This window comes from Phaenicophaeus curvirostris, chromosome Z (assembly GCF_032191515.1).
Source record: "Phaenicophaeus curvirostris isolate KB17595 chromosome Z, BPBGC_Pcur_1.0, whole genome shotgun sequence".
NCBI lineage: Eukaryota > Metazoa > Chordata > Aves > Cuculiformes > Cuculidae > Phaenicophaeus > Phaenicophaeus curvirostris.
The window spans coordinates 20,379,509-20,396,817 of NC_091431.1; the positions used below are offsets into that span (position 1 = coordinate 20,379,509).

Consider the following 17,309-nt stretch of genomic DNA (forward strand, 5'->3'; position numbering starts at 1 on the left):
CCTTCTGTGAAAGAGAACTGGTTTTAAATACTTGTCACAGTAAATGTACGCCATCAATTCCTTACAGATTTTTTAACTAACATGTACTCAATATGAGTTACTGTTTGTTGGACTGTTTAAAATATTTAGAATCATAGGACGGTTTGAGTTGGAAGAGATGTTAAAGGTTGTCTCATTCCAACCCCCCTGCCATGGGCAGGGACACCTCCCACCAGACCAGGCTGCTCAAAGCCCCATCCAACCTGGCCTTGAACACCTCCAGGGAGGGGGCAGCCACAGCTTCTCTGGGCAGCCTGTGCCAGTGCTTCACCACATTCATTGTGAACACTTGCCTCCTTATGTCTAATCTATTTGTTCCTATGTATCTGTTTTTCCAGTTGGACATTTATTTTTAAATGCATATGAAGAATAATTTCTCTTTAAAGAATTTCACAGAAAATTTCCCACTTTTGAGAATGCACCCATCTCTCAGGCTTTTGTGTGGCACTATTAAACACAGATGGCCACTTCATATCCCTGATATTCAAAGTGGTCTTACTTGCTCCCTGATAGGTGCAAGAGCAAAAATATGCTCTGACATGAAGTTAGTTTCCAGCCACTGAACAGAACTTGACTCAGGCTGAAAACAGTAGGGAAGAAAATGTATTTTAGAAAAACCTCATTCTCTATGGATTGTGTATGTATCGGTATAAACCTTCTCCTTCCATCCTTTGAAAGAATATCCTCTGAGGGGAGCAATGAAATTCAAGAATATCAGAATCTGATACTCTCTGGCCAGGCTCTATTAGATATCCCTTAATACTTAAACCAGAATTTACTTATCTGAAGATATTTGATGTTACATGGGATTTTGATTTAGTAGAGTGATATGGCGACATATGGAAATCACAGTGCAAGCACCGTATAGCCCTTGCAATATACAGTTTGTTCGCAGTACAAATCTAATTCATCACACTGGCCTTTATATGCTTACTGTCGTGATGCTGGACATCCCCAAGTATTGGGAAAGAATGTGAGTTCAGGTCAACTCAAGCCGACTCCTCTGTTTAAAGTTAATTTTGTCAGTTGTTCAGTTTTTATGCTCTCTGTTGGGCTGAGCCACATATGCACTTACCCCTTGCTGGGCTGGCTAACTCAAGAAGCCATTCACACTCTTTTGATTAACTCAGAGGAAAACATTTACACAAGCAGTTAATCCACTGAGCTGATACAAGCATTTATCTAAAACAAACCCTCCAATCCTTTTTGTGTTAAGTTCAGCCTTCTTTGCAACAGCTGTTGTCAGTCACTTCCCACATTCTTTTCTCGGCTTTGTAAGCCCATTACTCTTGCCCATCTCATCTGACCCTTCTTCTGTTTTAGGGGCTTATTGAGCATACACAAAAATATAAACTTCTTTTTTTAAAAAATAAACAAGTTTATTTAAGTAAAGCAGGTGTAGAGAAGAAAAATGAACACTTGAATAAATAAGGATCAAAAGAGGGAAAAAAAAGAGAAGTCTATGTATACATATACACAGAAATGCAGAGGCAGTTAGTCAAAGGAATATATACAGCCTTCATACCATGTGCGCACATACCATCTTGTAACATTTCATGCAACTGTAGGTACCAATGAGGAGTGGTAGTGTATCTGGCCGTAAAAGTGAATAAGAAAAAGAAAATGTATGATTGTTTTTACATATTTTCTAGACATTGTGATTGATCCATTAATAGCAGTCATTCCTTAGCTCCTAGGTTACGGTTAATTTTATCCCAGAAAAGCAGAACTCAAGCTCTGCTTTTTTACATCTAGTGTAATGTTTAAGAAGATATTTCTTCCTAGTGGTCTTTTTTTGTGCTGTATAGGTACATAAGAAAGCAATGGGCAATAATAAAAACTTTTCTTTGTAAAGAGTAAGTTCTTGTTTCTGTCTCGCTGCAACTAATCCCAAGATCATAAGTGCTGTATACTTAGATATCATGAGGCCTGGAAGTGGCTAGTTAACACAAATAGCTTTCCCTGTGCATGTTTTCCCCAGAAGGGGCTGTTAGAGAAAGCTACAAATACAGCCTGAAAGACCGCAGAACAACATTGTCACATTGCCTGCCTCTAAAGGAAATGTAATTGTAGAACAAGTTAGAAAATGTAGTAAGCAAGTTTGAGTTGTTAAAGATAATTCCTGTGGGGTACCACAGCATTCACTGTCATTCTCTCCCTGTCTTATCTGTACAGTACAAAGGTTTTGCGTACACACAGAATCACAGTTTCATGGGAGGAAAGGGGCAGCAATGACATGATCTGAGGCATGTGATATTCATTCAAAGTAAACTGTTTATCTGTTATGTCTGTCCAATGCATCAGTGAAAAGCATATCCTCAAGGTGAATTTATTTATGTGTGTATTTGGTGAGAGCTGTTCTGAAATGGCTGGTGCTCAGCTTGAAACCTGTTTCTGACTTTTTAAGTAACTAGGTTCTGCTTTACTTTGGAAAGCCCCATTCTCTTTTGGTGCCAAAGAAGTGAAGTGTCTCGTTTTAAAAGTCACATCTTATTTGATTGCATATAGGAGAATTCCATGAAGTTTTCATGAGGCACTCTTACAGTTCACCCTTGTAATTTAAGGACTGAAAGTCTTTATTGTGTAAGACTTTTCTGCTTCTGTCCAAAAGATACACTCCTAAATGTAGATGAAGGTTATTAATAATTTTCTATGCCATGTAAAACAAATGCCTAGAAAAATGGTTTATGCAAATTGTGACATGAGGAACTTGGAGTAATGGATCAAACTAGTTCAATTTCTTAGAAGATTGACTTATTGCTCTGAAAGATTACATTTGATTTTTCTTTCATATTAACAGTATGCAAAACTATGAAGCAAAGAAAGTCTTTATTGCATAATACTCCATACACTGTGATTTTTGACATTTTCTTCTGGACTTTATGAGTTAGGATCTCTTCAACATCAATTGTACACAAACTAATCAAGTTCTTTTCCATTTCTAGATTATAGGTGCTTAAGAAAGTCAAAAGGAAGTTGTGACTCTTCAATTTATGGCTTTTTTCTTTCCATCTTACAGTATGCAGCTTTCTTTTGCATCTGTATTTTCTCCTACATTCACACATATTATTATGGACGAGTTTTCTACTTGGTGCCGTTGCCTTTTTTTAAAAAAAAAAGAAGGGGGCAGTTAAAAGGTTAGAAAAGCATACTGGCTTTACTTAGTGGCTGTGTTACAGTGTATTGTTCATTTAAATTTTTTCCTTTGAATTTTTAAGAAATTTTATTTCAGATGTTACTTTACAGTTGAAAAATAAGTCATGGGAATTATTTACATTAGAAGGAGCTTCACTTCAGAACCTCTTGTCATCATAAATAGTCGTGGCCTGATTATCCTTTCACATGGTTTGAAATATTCTGTATAGTTCAGTATAAGGCTGATAAGAACTATAGATGAATGTCATGATGCAGAAAAGGCAGCAAAAGAACAAATGAAGTTAAGTATTACCAAGTACAAGTAATCCATCTTGAGGGGGGAAAATATGAGTCTTCATCTTTTACGTGTGAAACAATGGGCTTTGTTACAGCTCAGGAGAGAGGTCAGAGAGCGATAGTGGACAGGTCTCTGAAGATATCAGCTCACTGATCAGCTGAGTAAAGTGACTAACTAGTGAATAACAGAGAGCTGTAGAAAAATCATAATGGTGGTCTTCTATTAATCTCTGATATAGCTGACCTTTTGACTCTAAGCGCTTTTGACAATCTGTGGTAGAACAGGATATGGTGAGGCATGTGGAGGTGGGGTTGGCTTCTGCTTGAGGAGTCGCAAGATGTGCTAGAGCTTCTTAGCTTGTCATTGAGATGGCTGACAGAGATCTATGAATTACAGATAGCTTTGAGTGGATGAAGAGATTTTTATATTTGAGTTTTACACAATCACACTCTGGAGCTATTTGACATCAAATGTTACGGACAAGGACATGTTATGCACTCTGAGGCAGATTAAGAAGGAATACCCAAATTCAGAGAATAAATGCTTTGGTGGATGTTAAAGATGATAGCATGCATGTAGCTCAGGGGATCCCTACAACACTTGGCAGTAAAGGCAAGGAGTGGACAATGGGGAAGATTCAAGTAGAGTCTCATCTGTGTACTCATCTTGAGAGAAATGTCTTCTGGTTTAGAAGATAGTTAGAATCTTCCAGCAGTTCTGTGATCCCATCCTTATAATAACATATTAGGTGTCTGTGGACTGTTCATAAGGTGCAAGAACCCAGGACCCAAAACTGTACAGTCACACATTGAGGTTTTGTCCATGCATGTTTAACATATATTTATATACCCTCCCCATCTTCAGACTCTTTTCCTACTGTAAGGATTAAAGTGAAACAGTTTGTTTAAACGGAGGAGAGTAAGCCTAACAGTCTATTATGAACGATAAAATCACATATTTATTAGATAATGATAAAGTATTTTTATGGAAGTGTTAGTTTTTCTACGATGTACATCAATCAACAAAACAGGTGAATAACGTTTGAGTTATTCTTGTGTACAGTGTAGCAGAAGTTGATTTTGTTTCATTATTACATTATTATTTTTATCTAATGTCTTGCATCAGGGTGTATGTGCATTTGTGTATACATATACACACATGTACTGGTGTAGTTATCATTGCTATCGATAACTCTCACTTTAAAAAGGAAAAGAATATGTCTAGGCTTTTTTGTTTGCATTTGAAATTCCTATTTGTTATGTATGTTGTTTTGATTGCTGCCATGTTTAAGGGCTGCTGATTCACTGATGACTAACAAGACTTTTGTTTCCTGGAAATTCTCAGTGTCTGGGACTCTCTTCAGAACAGCTTGTGCTAATTAGACTTCCAAGTGTCAGCTCTGTTGAAAGCTTTTTAATTCTGCTTCTTCAGAAAAGCATCTGGGCTGCTAAAAAAAAATAATTTCTTAGATTAATGACAAAGTCCAATTCAGTACTGTCATTTATGTTCATGGGCCCATTGATTTGCCAGTTCAAATTTAAAATACTTATGTTTGAATCAAAAGCCAGATGCACTTGGGCATAAAATTATGTTTCTGATGTCCTTGCTTGCAAGGTAAGTGCATCATCAATAAGGTCATGCTATCAGGATTCTGTTGCTGCACATTCCAAAGGCTAAATTTAGTGATTCAAATAATTGTGAGTTTTTCTGCGTGTTTTCTGTCCACTTCAAGCTTGCCTATATTCCATCAGTGTTTTACATTATTGTTTATGAAGCTTGGTGTCGAAAATTTAGAAGACAGTTCCATGCATAAATATTACCTTTATTGTATGCGCTTAATCAATATCAGTTGTATGTAGATTCATTTAATAAAAATAGATCCATCACTCATAAAGTTCATGAACAGCTTTAGTATTCTTGAAATTATATCTAATATTCATTCAACAGTAATCATGTGCTCCATTATTTTAACTAGACAACAGGGAATGCAGCAGGCACTGGGAATGTGTTCTGATTCACTCTTTTTTTTTTTTGTTTTGGTCAAATTTGACAATTTTCACTACTGGATAGATAGTACAACAAGGAGCATTCCTAGGTTCCTGGGAGCATAAGATAGTTCTTCATTAAAAAATACTTTAAAATGAAATCTTTTGATTTCGTATGAACTGGAAGTTCAGGTAGACTTGGGTCTTTATCAGGGGGGTAATCCCCTATCCCTCTTCATAAAAGAATGTGTTACAGAAACTTTGTTCTGCACTTTTAACAGTTATTATTGCCTTATGATCTAGAAAAAATATAAGAAATCTCATGGGCAGACTATTACTGTTCCCAAAATAGAAGAGCTGTGAAATAGCTCAGATATGTGTAGTGGTGATATCCAGTTGATATCAATAGATTAAATTGGTAGTATGTGACATTAGATTAAACTGGTAGTATGTCTCTCTCTTTTAAAAGCATCTGTTATTAGCAAGAAGATTTTGGAGCATCTATGAGGAAAGGTATCCAGAATAAGCTCATACTTAATGGCATGACAAACAAAGTTTGAATTTGCTGTGAAGCCAAGGAAGTTTTGATGAAAAGAAGCTTACATATGCTAAGTATTTTATGTGATTAAGACTTTCAGAATATGAACTCTATTTCATTGGATCACTCCGAAGTAATAATAATAATTACCCTGGCCCTTCAGAATGCAGTATTACAAATAGCAGACGTATTTAAGGCACACTTGCATGTTGTATGGTCACTGTAAGAAAAAACAATGTTTGTATGTTTGGGTGCGTAGTTCTTAGTGTGATTTGGGGTTTCTTACTGTGGAGATTTTTTTCCTGTAGGCAATGTTGCCAAGAAGCCTTTTAATATAGGTGCTGGAATTATGTTATGGGCAGCAGGCCACGAATGAGTAGGTAAAGCTGACAAATTTGTTTGGATATTTTAGTTAGTAACATGTATTGTGTAACATGCCTGTGAGCTGAATCATAGCTTTTCAGCAGAAAAGTTATAAATGTGTGCCTTCTTTGAAAGAATAAACAGTTTGATGGTAGATAGTTTGAGAATCTCCATTAAGAAACCAGAAACATTTAAAGATCATTTATTATATTATGTAGAATTAAATACCCATCTTTATGAGTAGCAGTAATGGTGGTAGCAATAGACCGCTGCTATGACACTGACAAGAGTTCTACTTTTCTCAAGTAGCATGTTATTTCATTTGTATATTTACATGTTTGATAAGAAAATGCAGTCCCTTATGTGATTCTACTGAGACACAATGGTAAAATTTACTCTTAATTGATATTTTGTGTATCTGAATTAACTTGAGCAATAGTTCTGTGCAGAATGAGTTAATATAGATATTTTACATTGGCATGTATTGATTCAGTGCTTTATTTATAGATAAATTATAGGGTCCTTCCTTAAACTGTCACTGCCTTCTAGCCAATGTTTTTCAGATACTGTTTTAATCTGAAGCTGTATGTTGAGACTGTGGAGTTCACTAGGAATACCTTAATCATAACAAGGGAGCAATTGTTCCTTGGCTTTTTTTCCTTGTGGATTTAACCTTGGAGCAGTTCCGGCTGTGTTAATAAGCCACAGGAAGCAGCTCCAAACATATATATATTTAAAGAAGAAATTTCCTCTCTTACCTAATGTAGAGACAACTAAGCAAAAGCAGCTGCTGACTGAAGTCAGTTTCTTTTTCTCTACAGGTGAAATTGATAACCAAAGACAAGACATGGTAGTTCACATCTAGTAGCTGGGTGATTTACATCCAGTAGCTGCTGTTGGATGTGGCTTCCACATATGAGGTTGACTTTGTTTAAAAGGAGAAAAGTCATAAAGCATTATTTGCCTTTGATGCTTTTGGACATTTCTAAAATCAGAAATCTAGTTTAATCTAAATTAAATGCAGGTCTTGTGTTTCATATGTTACAATTTATAAGGTCAAACATAATCAATTCCCTTCAAGGAGTGCCAAGTATAAGAATATTATTGGTGATATATGTTAAGCATTCTTGAAAATGCCTCATACTGCCAACTGCTTCTTCTGCATAATAGGTATGAAACTTGTGATGTGTACAGTTCTTTCAGAATAAACTGGGGGACAGACACAATAGTAGACAGTATCTGATAGTTCTGATGTTGTTTTATGGAAAGATAATTGCTAATGTACTTGAAACTGCCATTTTAGAGGCTGAGAGAAGGTTAAGGAACTTCTTTTCCCTACAAAAATCTAGAGAGCATCAGACAGGTTTCTGGAAATAGCAGCAACAGGCAGAGGAAGTTTGGGAATTGTCTTTCTGTAGATACCAGAAGTTCTTCCCAGCTGAAGGTGGCCATCGTCAGTGTTGTGGTTTAACCCCAGCCTGCACCTAAGCACCACACAGCTGCTTGCTCTCTCTTCCCCCAGTGGAACGGGAGAAGAGGATCGGAAGGGTGAACATGAGAAAATTTGTGGTTGGGATAAAAACAGTTTACTAATTGAAATAAAATTATAATAATGGTGGTAATTGTAGTGTATTGTATTGAAAAAGGAAATAACAAATAGAGAAACAAAACCCAAGATAGACAAGTGATGCAAATGAAAACAAATTGCTCACCATCAACCAGTCTCCTTACCCACCATCCTTCCCCCTAGTTTTATTGCACAGCATGACCTCATATGGTACAGAATATTCCTTCAGTCAGTGACAATCAGCCATCCCTGCTGTGTCCTCTCCCAGCTTCTTGTGCACCCCTAGCCTGATTGTTGGAAACGGAGGGCAGTGTAGGGAGCAGAGAAGCCCTTGACTGTGTATAAGCACTGCTCAGCAATAACTAAAGCATCTCTGTATTGTCCACGCTGTTTCCATCAGAAATCCAATACATATCTCCTTACCAGCTGCAGTGAAGAAAATCAACTCTATCCCAGCCAATACCAGCACAATAAGGAAGGCATTTCTGAACATTTTCCATTACAGCATTAGGAATGCCCACAACACTTCAAAACGTAGCACTAGATTTTGCCTATGGCAAGAGTAATTTTTCTGTTTTGTATTAGCCCTTTGCAAATTCATTGATGTTGGCTGTGGTCAGGGTCCTGATGTCTGCTTCTTCTGCTATTGTCACCAGCCATACTACTTAGAGCTTCAATATTACAAGCAGCTTTGTCTTTTTCAGTTTGGTCTTTGAAACTTGAAAGAAAAGACATAATTGTGGAACTACAAAGCAAAAAATTATTTTACAAATGGTTTTCTTTAATTTCAGCCACTGAAGCATAACATTTGAAATAAAATATTATATTTCATACCATTTCTTCCTTCCCTTATTTTCAGTAGACTAAATATAAATGATGCCTACATTTAACATGAGATGGTTTTTTGAAGGACTTCAGTGTTTTTGCTTTGAACGTGTCTTGCGTTTCTTTTGTAGCCCAAATTTTTTTTAACACTGCTCCAATTTTCCTCCATTCTTTGGAAACAAATAGTAAAATTGAAATATTCTGCCTTATTCAAATTTTATTTGTGATAGTTTTGTTCAGTCCTGAATAACATTTTTTGTCGCAAGTTCTTTGTCCAAGAACTTCCAACCAGCTTTGTTGAAAGCAGAACTGCCAGACTAATGATGGGTTTACTACTTGGATTTCATGTTGTGGATGAGGTGTTGTGCTCACAGACTGACAAATACTTGGATTGTAAGAAGAATTACTTTTATCTTGTTAACCTAGCATGCTAATTATGACTAAATTTCAAACACTGTCAAACATTTTAAACTTGACCTTTACATGCTAACATCCATCAAACATGTTGATCCAAAGAGCACCATTCCATTGAAAGGGTATTCCTGGGAGGAAGGCCAAACACTTCATTTTGATTGCTTACACCGAGACATCATTTTGATTTCTTACTCCAAAATTGCAAACAACGAGTGATGAAAATAGGTTTCTGCTAAATGTATTTGTGGTCTGAAAAAAATTACCATTTTCCCAATTACGCTTCATGTTCCTCAAGCTTTTACAATTACAGGAATTCTAATGTGTAAAAGCTGAACTTCAGCTCAAAAGCCTGCGATTCAGACTTCTGTTTTTCAAAACTTAGATATTATATAGTAGAGGCATTATAGCGCTTACAACCAATACATTCATTAAACTGCAGTCTTCTAGTAGTTCTTCTGCTTCTGTGACACCTGACTCTTTTATACTCTTTTTGTGTTATTGTAGTCATCTATTTTCATTTGTAACAGTATCAGTATTCATATGTATGTTCTATCGCATCTGGTTAAGCTACCTAGCAACTCTTTTAAAGAACACATTTTCTGAACATTGCAATAAAAGTAATCAGGTAATATTACCACTGCTTACGATTTCTTTGCTACTTTTTATCTATTTTTGTGCTGATATCAGCTGTTCTGGTTTATGAATAAGTAAACCTCTGTTGGATATCTCTGTTAATATTTGGATGGCTCTCACCACAGTAAGACCTGTTGGGGGCAATAATGCCATAATACATAATGTTAGCAATAAAAAATAATTGAATGTGGTGGTTGTGTTCCTAGGTATAGCATATCTGAGTGGAATGTGCAGTGAAAAACGAAAATGTGTAATTGCAGAAGACAACGGTCTGAATCTTGCTTTTACCATTGCCCATGAAATGGGTCACAAGTAAGTATGTGGATAACAAAGCCTAGTATTTGGTTTGCATGTAGTAGTACTATGATTTGATTAATTTGATTGTGTACTTAAGTTTTTCCTTTTTTCTTTTAGGAAGGCTTTCAAATTTGGTGAGAAATTTTGAAAACAATGTTTTTATTATTAAATATAATAATGACATGTATTGATTTATACTATGTAAATGAAGAAAATGTTTAAAACTTGGAGTAATTTAGAAATCTTTATAGTGAAACAATAACTAGATTAGCTGCGAGGACTTATTCTGTCCAGAAGAAAAGCAGGTGCCCCAAGATGTTCTTTTGTTTTGGGACTGTGGTATTGCATATCAGATCCTGTTCTAACGATTGTTGCCAAAAAAACATTTTAATGAGATCATGAGCTGGAAGAGCCCTTATTTAATTTGGCTTTCTCAGGATGGATCCCATTAGATCATTGGTCATCTGAATATTAATATTGCCTTTTCCTCCCCTTAATAAAAAAAAGCCTGATAAATTGAAGGTTAAGATAACTATAATTTACAACTGAATCAATTTTTTTTACTCATTCCAGGAGGAATACTTTGAAGCAAAAGTAAAAAACCCTCATGTTGTAATAATTAAATTTATTAGCAGAAGTTGTATTTGATTCTAGGCTTCAGTACTTGCTAAAGAAAAACACATAGGAGGGTTCTTATTTTAATACAAAGTATCAAAAAAGGGTGGTGTGTGTTGATCAGTCATTTTTACCTGCAGTGTCTGCTCCAGGCATCTGTATTTATGTGTATATGTTTTTAAATTAGCAGCTTCAGCATGACAACAGAGGGATGTTTTGTGAAATTCTTTAAATCTCTAAACATTGAGATTAAGTGTCTTAGGACAAACAAAGAGATTTAGTTTACATTTGTTCAAAGCTGTCTGAGAATGGAGGTCATAACATCTGATGGTGGAACATGCAATCAATTACAAGAAAGGATTGGAACTTTAAATATATATATTTAAAATTTGTCTTGAATGGAAACTAAGCTAATTCAAAGCAATAATATGGCTTGGAGGAAAATGGTGACAAGAGTACCAGTTGCTACTTGAAATTGATCTTTTCTGGTTTTTGGTTTTTTCTTTTTTTGAGTTTTCATAATTGCAGAAAGCAACTCCTCGTAAATATAAGTCAGCCTGTTTGAGCCACAGTTATGATAGAAGCATGGAATCATAGAATGGTTTGGCTTGGAAGGGGCCTTAAAGCCCATGCAGTTCCACCCCGTGCCATGGACACCTCCCACTCGACCAGGCTGCTCAAAGCCCCATCCAACCTGGCCTTGAACACCTCCAGGGATGGGGCAGCCACAGTTTCTCTGGGCAAGCTGAGCCACTGCCTCATCACCCTCACAGGAAAACATTTCTTCCTGATACTTAATTTAAATCTGAAGGAAAGATTTAAAATGAAAAACTTGTTTGTGTTTTGTAGTCACAAGCTATCTTTTTCTTTTCTTCGCCAAAGTATTCGCTAATATTGGAAGCGGGGGTGAGGAGGGGAACACTTATTTTCTGTATACTTGTTCTTATGATAATAAAGCTAGGATAAGGAGAAAGAAACAATAACTTAGTATGTCTGGAGATAAATTCACTGATGTTATTTAAAATATAAAATTTAAAAATTTAAAAAATTGTTTGAGGCAGATGTGGTAGTACCAGATAATTTAGAGTACTGCTTTATGCACTGCACGATAAAAATACATTTAGAGAATAAAATGCTTGGCAATGGAATTACTGGATATGAAAAAAAGAGGCATCTTGTTCAACAGAAAATGTAACAGCTTATGCTTCCCAAGAAATAGTGAGTTGTAAAATCCTAGATCAAGAAAACCGCAAGCAGGTATGACATTTTTGCAAAGTTATGGGTCATACATTGTTTCTGCACTAGGAAATTTGAGAGTATGGGATACTAACTTATAAGTGTTTGTCTTGCCCAGCCAGCTCAGAGCTGTCCTTGAAAACATTTAGATTCTGTCATTCAGTTTTCAAGATTTAGTAGGTAAATTCTTCAAAAATTGATAGTCTCTGGTGTACCTGTATGCATATCAAATTAGGCATCTGTGTTGCATAGCCATGAAGTTATGCTGATTTAAATTAGCCTGGGATCTTATTGGACGGATGGGTATATCATACCAAACTGCCCAGTGATGGAAATTGTCCAACAAAAATTAAAAAAAATTAATTGCAATTAAAGATGATGGAAATTATGTAGTTTGTTACAACCTGTGCATCTCCATTTATGCTTCATCTCAAAGTTTATATAGCAAAAACAATTAAAAAAAAAAAAAGCTTTGCTTAGTGCAGTTCCAGGAAGAGACAGAGGCTCAAAGAAGATCCAATTTTATGTAATCATATCACAACAGTGCCTAGTAGAAATCAGGCCTCACCAGCCTTTTGCTAGTAGTCAGACAGCTGAGGAGCAAAACATCTCAGGAACTGAGACAGTGAAGAAGCACTGCATTGGTATTTTTAGTAAACTAAGAAGATATGGCAATTTTATACTTGAAATTTAGAAGATCAGTCAACTCTTTATCAAGGTATCAAGGTTTCCATTTCTGCCAGGCTATTAAGTTCCAGGGTATATTTATTGTTAATTTCCCTTAGAACAGCATTTGTAAACTGAACTATTAGTAACTCAACAATTGCATACAGTATATATGTTAAGCCTAATTGAAAGTCTGGTACATTTAAAATAGCTTTGAAAAAGTTGACAGACGATCATCGATGGTGATAAACTGGAGAAGGGCTAATTCAGACTTGACATAAGGAGAAGCCTCTTCACAATGAAGGTGGTGAGGCACTGGCCCACGTTGTCCAGGGAAGTTGTGGCTACCCCATCCCTGGAGGTGTTCAAGAAGAGGTTGGATGGGGCTTAGAGCAGCCTTGTCTGGTGGAAGGTGTTCCTGCCCATGGCAGGGAGTTTGGAACTAGATAATCTTTGAGGTCCCTTCCAACTCAAACTATTCTATGATTCTGTGATTCTATGATTCTATATTAGTGTCAATGTGGAGTTTTTTTAATATGGATACTTTTTTTTTTTTTTAGTTTCTGTCTATTCACAGAGTCCTTAATTGCTCAAAGTCTTTTTCTTGATTACATATTTACTTCAATTTGAAGGAATGTTATATATCAAAATTTTTCTTTTGTATAAGATTAAATTCATAAACACAATTGTTTGTCTTGAAATACTGCGGTTTGCAGGATGTGGCATGGGTACCGTAATACTTCTCATGTATCATGTACTCTCTGTAAAAAACTTCAGCCAGGGGTAATATGTATTTTCATGTAATGATGGTAAATACATCTGTCACATCACAGCTTTAAATTATTTATATACTGAAGTCAAAGGACCGTGACACAGTGCTATGTCTAGATCCAGCTTCTTGAAGCGTGGTGGTAGGAGTGTGGGAATGATAGAGAAGAAAGCTGTTTAGATAAAGTTACAAACTCAGATGGACAGCCGCATGCAGTATACAGTGTGTGTTCAAGTCCATATAATAATATAGATGTTGTGCTTTTTACCCAATTGTTGATTGAAAATGTAATCTGAGTTGTCAGTGTTCTAGAGAATGAGCATTTATTCACAAAAGAGAAATATTCATTATGTAAAGATATTTCTTCTGGGTTTTTTTCTTTTTATCATTGAATTATTTACAAGAAAATTGAGGTTTCCTTGTCCAGTAGATTCTTCCTTTGAAGACAAAATGAAATAAGCTCTTACCTTTTACCATCATAGTTTTTCTGCACCTAAGTTACTTCCCTTTCAATTCACTTTTGGCTAAATAATTAATTACAATTAGAACCATGTGTCTTATCCCATTTATGCAATGATCTGCAAAGCCCTTGTGTCTAAAGCCCTTATAAAAAAATCATACAAGAGTCATTATTTCATGAACTGGAATTTAAAAAAAAAGAAACAAACAACATAAAGTAATATACATTTTTTGCATTAATTCCATAGAGTAGATTATAGAAAACTACAACTAGTCTATTTGTTTGCATAATTTTTTCTATAAAAATAGCAGTCTGTTAAATTTTTTTTTGTTGAAAAAGAGCAATACAGATACTAAAAATGTAGTGCAGCCTCCATCTCCCTTGATTATTGAGACAATTATTGTACTGGTACATGCCCTATAAGTTCTTAACCCTAACTGTTTCCAAGACAAGAAATTCTTGATCATTCAAGAAATTCTTGATCATTATAACATAGCATTTTATGTAATGATGATACAAAAAAAACCCAGCAGAAATAATATGAAGGATAACTTTGTAATTAGTAATAATTTTAATTAACTTTTTATTTTTAAAGAAATATAATCCATTATACATTTGTGTTTTACTTGCTAGAATGAAAATCAAATAATTAGGATAATAATTGCAGTAAATTTACAAATGCTATGTAGTGATCATTAAAAAAAAGCACATGAATTTTGAGAGAAATCAGATGGAACCCTGATGCCATCACAGATCACAGGTATAAACTGGCAGCAGCATTTAGGTTTACTGTCTCTTTCACAAGGGGAAGTTTTTTTTCAACAATTTTCATTCTGTCATGAATTTAAACTAGTACCATTATCCTGGACCTGCAGCTCTTGAGCTGAACTGTTATCTTTTAGGATTTGGAAACTTAGGATTTGAAATTTATTTTTCTGAATATTCAACAACCTACTCCTGGTTCCTTGGGTGCTTGATCTTGTAGTTTTCCCAATCCACCTCTTATTTCCTAACCCATCTCATGGTAGTAACTGTGAAACTCTGAACAGTAGAAGTTCTATTAAATCTTTTTAATTCTAGTTTGTTTGGGTTTTTTTTATTTACAGATAGATCTAACATAATTCTTCAGCTGTCTGAACTCACTCAATTAATTGCTCCTGTATTAAGTTTTTGATACTACTTAGTCTTTGTGCCTGCATTGTATCTAGTTCAATAGCACCGTTCTTGTTCAGCAGCATTACCAGGCATTTAAGTGGAAGGTGATGGTGATAACCAGGTCATCATCTGCCATTTGCAAATCATAATGAAAATAATGAATAAATAGTAAAAAACTTTCCACCTGGAAGATTGTGGGTTCACTGAGCAAATTCATGAATTTAGCAAATGTTGGAGAATTTTCGAGTCCTATATCGAGAAATATAAAATAGCAGAAGTATAGACATAGTCTTATTTAACTTATTTTAATATAGCATAATGATTGAGGACTATTTGTCAAGACTTAGAACAGCTTTCATTTCTTAATACTCAGCTATGGTCATATCAAATCGAAGTGTGGTAACTGGTACTTTTTTGGTAGAATCAAACCTATTAGCTTGATGGCAGGAGAGGTGCTGGTTTTTATCTTTCATTCAGCTCTATGCATATATTCACAGCTGAAGTAAATTTTAAAATAATTACTTTTTAACAGAAAAACAGAACTGATATTTGTCTTCCACTTTGAAGGCCAGAATTGTTACTTCTGACTTCTAAGCACAGAGAAATTAAGGATTTTTCTTTGTATTACTCCTTTTGCACAATAAACATCAACAAGGATCATCTGCAAAATCTAGCGGAGCTTGTTCCAACTTGCTGCATGATATCTCAAAAAAAAATTCTGGCAGTGTTTTTTAAACAAGTTTTAGAGGTTTTATTAGATAAAAATATTTTTTCAGTTGACTTGACAACCATCTATAATAGTGAAGTTTATTTGAGCAAGGCTTTTTGTCAAAATACTTTTAAACTGAGATTATTAATATATAGTTTAGTTGCATAGTGTGAGCTGAAATATTGCTAATATTTCAGTTAGGGAATGCATTCCATAGGATGCTTCCTACTTTCATATTATATCAGCCATATATAGTCTTTAACCAGAATGAATGGAGTGCTCTTACATATCAGTGAAAATATAATGCTTCTGTTCTTAAAACAGAACTTAATTTATTTCCATGTAGATATGATCTGCTACTTGTTAAAGTACATCACTGTCTTCTTCGTTAATTATGTTTTTTCAGACTGTTATGAAGTTATCGTTTTACCCCAAACTCCCTTGTCTTCCTCCCACATGCAGATGGTGTTGCTTTACTCTTGCATGAGTTTGAATGATCACAGCTGTGGAAGAGGAAGGAGCTTATGCTCCCTCATGCAAAAGCAGCTGTTCCACTCCAGACTGTGGACAGAGGACTCCGATAGTCAGGATAGAGCCCCACATGGCATTTACATAAATTTAATTAGTAAACACAAGATAGTGCAGCTTGCAGAATGATATAAAATGCAATCTAGTCATAAAGGCATTGTGGGATACAGTGAAGAAGAAAAGTGAGTAGATGTTTCCAGTGATGGATACCAGGCCTTTTTTTCCCTTTTGCACTGCAGTGTGGTGAAATATGGAGGAGCACAGTGCACTCTATTTTTTCTACAGAAGCTGCAAACGTCTCCCATCTTTGTAGTCTCCAAGTGATTTGACTGCTCTTTGGCTGAAAGAATCAATACAAGCTATAAAGCTTTATTCACTCTTAAAGTTTTGCTTTTCTACAGGTAATACTAGGGCTGCAAAAATTCTAGCACCACTTTGAACCCAGTGCCCTGGAGACTAGTCCCATGCTCATTCACAAGTCAAAAAACGGCTGAGAGTATTTAATTTATTTATCCTAGTGCCTGTCAAGGAGGTTTCCACTTTGCTAATTTTGAAAACTTTATTCTTATTTAAGTATTTCTCCTTCCTCTCCATTTACTAGTTGTGAAAGAGAGCAGCAGTGAGTGATCAGTTAAAAGAAGCAGCTTTAAACAGATCTGTAGATAGAATAATTATACATTACACTAGTAAGCTTTTTACTATTATATAAAATTTCAACAAGCCATTGTGGTAGAATCACCATCAAAATAGTGAACGAGTCACTGATCTTAAAGATCTTCCAGTGTATTTGTTGCCTGTTAGTAAGAAAATCACAGAATCACACAGAATCACTAGGTTGGAAAAGTCCCACAGGATTATCGAGTCCAACCATTCCTATCAGACACCAAACCATGCCCCTAAGCACCACATCCACCCATCGCTTAAACGCCTTCAGGGAAGGTGACTCAATCGCCTGCCTAGGCAGCCTGTTCCAGTGCCCAGTGACCCTTTCCATGAAAATTTTTTTCCTGATGTCCAGCCCAAACCTCCCCTGGGGCAGTTTGAGACCGTTCCCTCTTGTCCTGTCCCCTGTCACTT

The 17,309-nt window shown here is 35.6% G+C and overlaps 1 protein-coding gene across 1 annotated transcript in view; it reads left to right on the forward strand.

Annotated features, from left to right (window-relative positions):
- Positions 1-17,309, forward strand: part of ADAMTS19 (ADAM metallopeptidase with thrombospondin type 1 motif 19) — a 141,773-nt gene that overhangs the window by 64,966 nt on the left and 59,498 nt on the right. Inside the window, exon 7 of the mRNA XM_069881151.1 lies at positions 10,004-10,109. Within this exon, the coding sequence (XP_069737252.1) occupies positions 10,004-10,109 (106 nt within the window). The remainder of the gene's footprint in view (positions 1-10,003; positions 10,110-17,309) is intronic.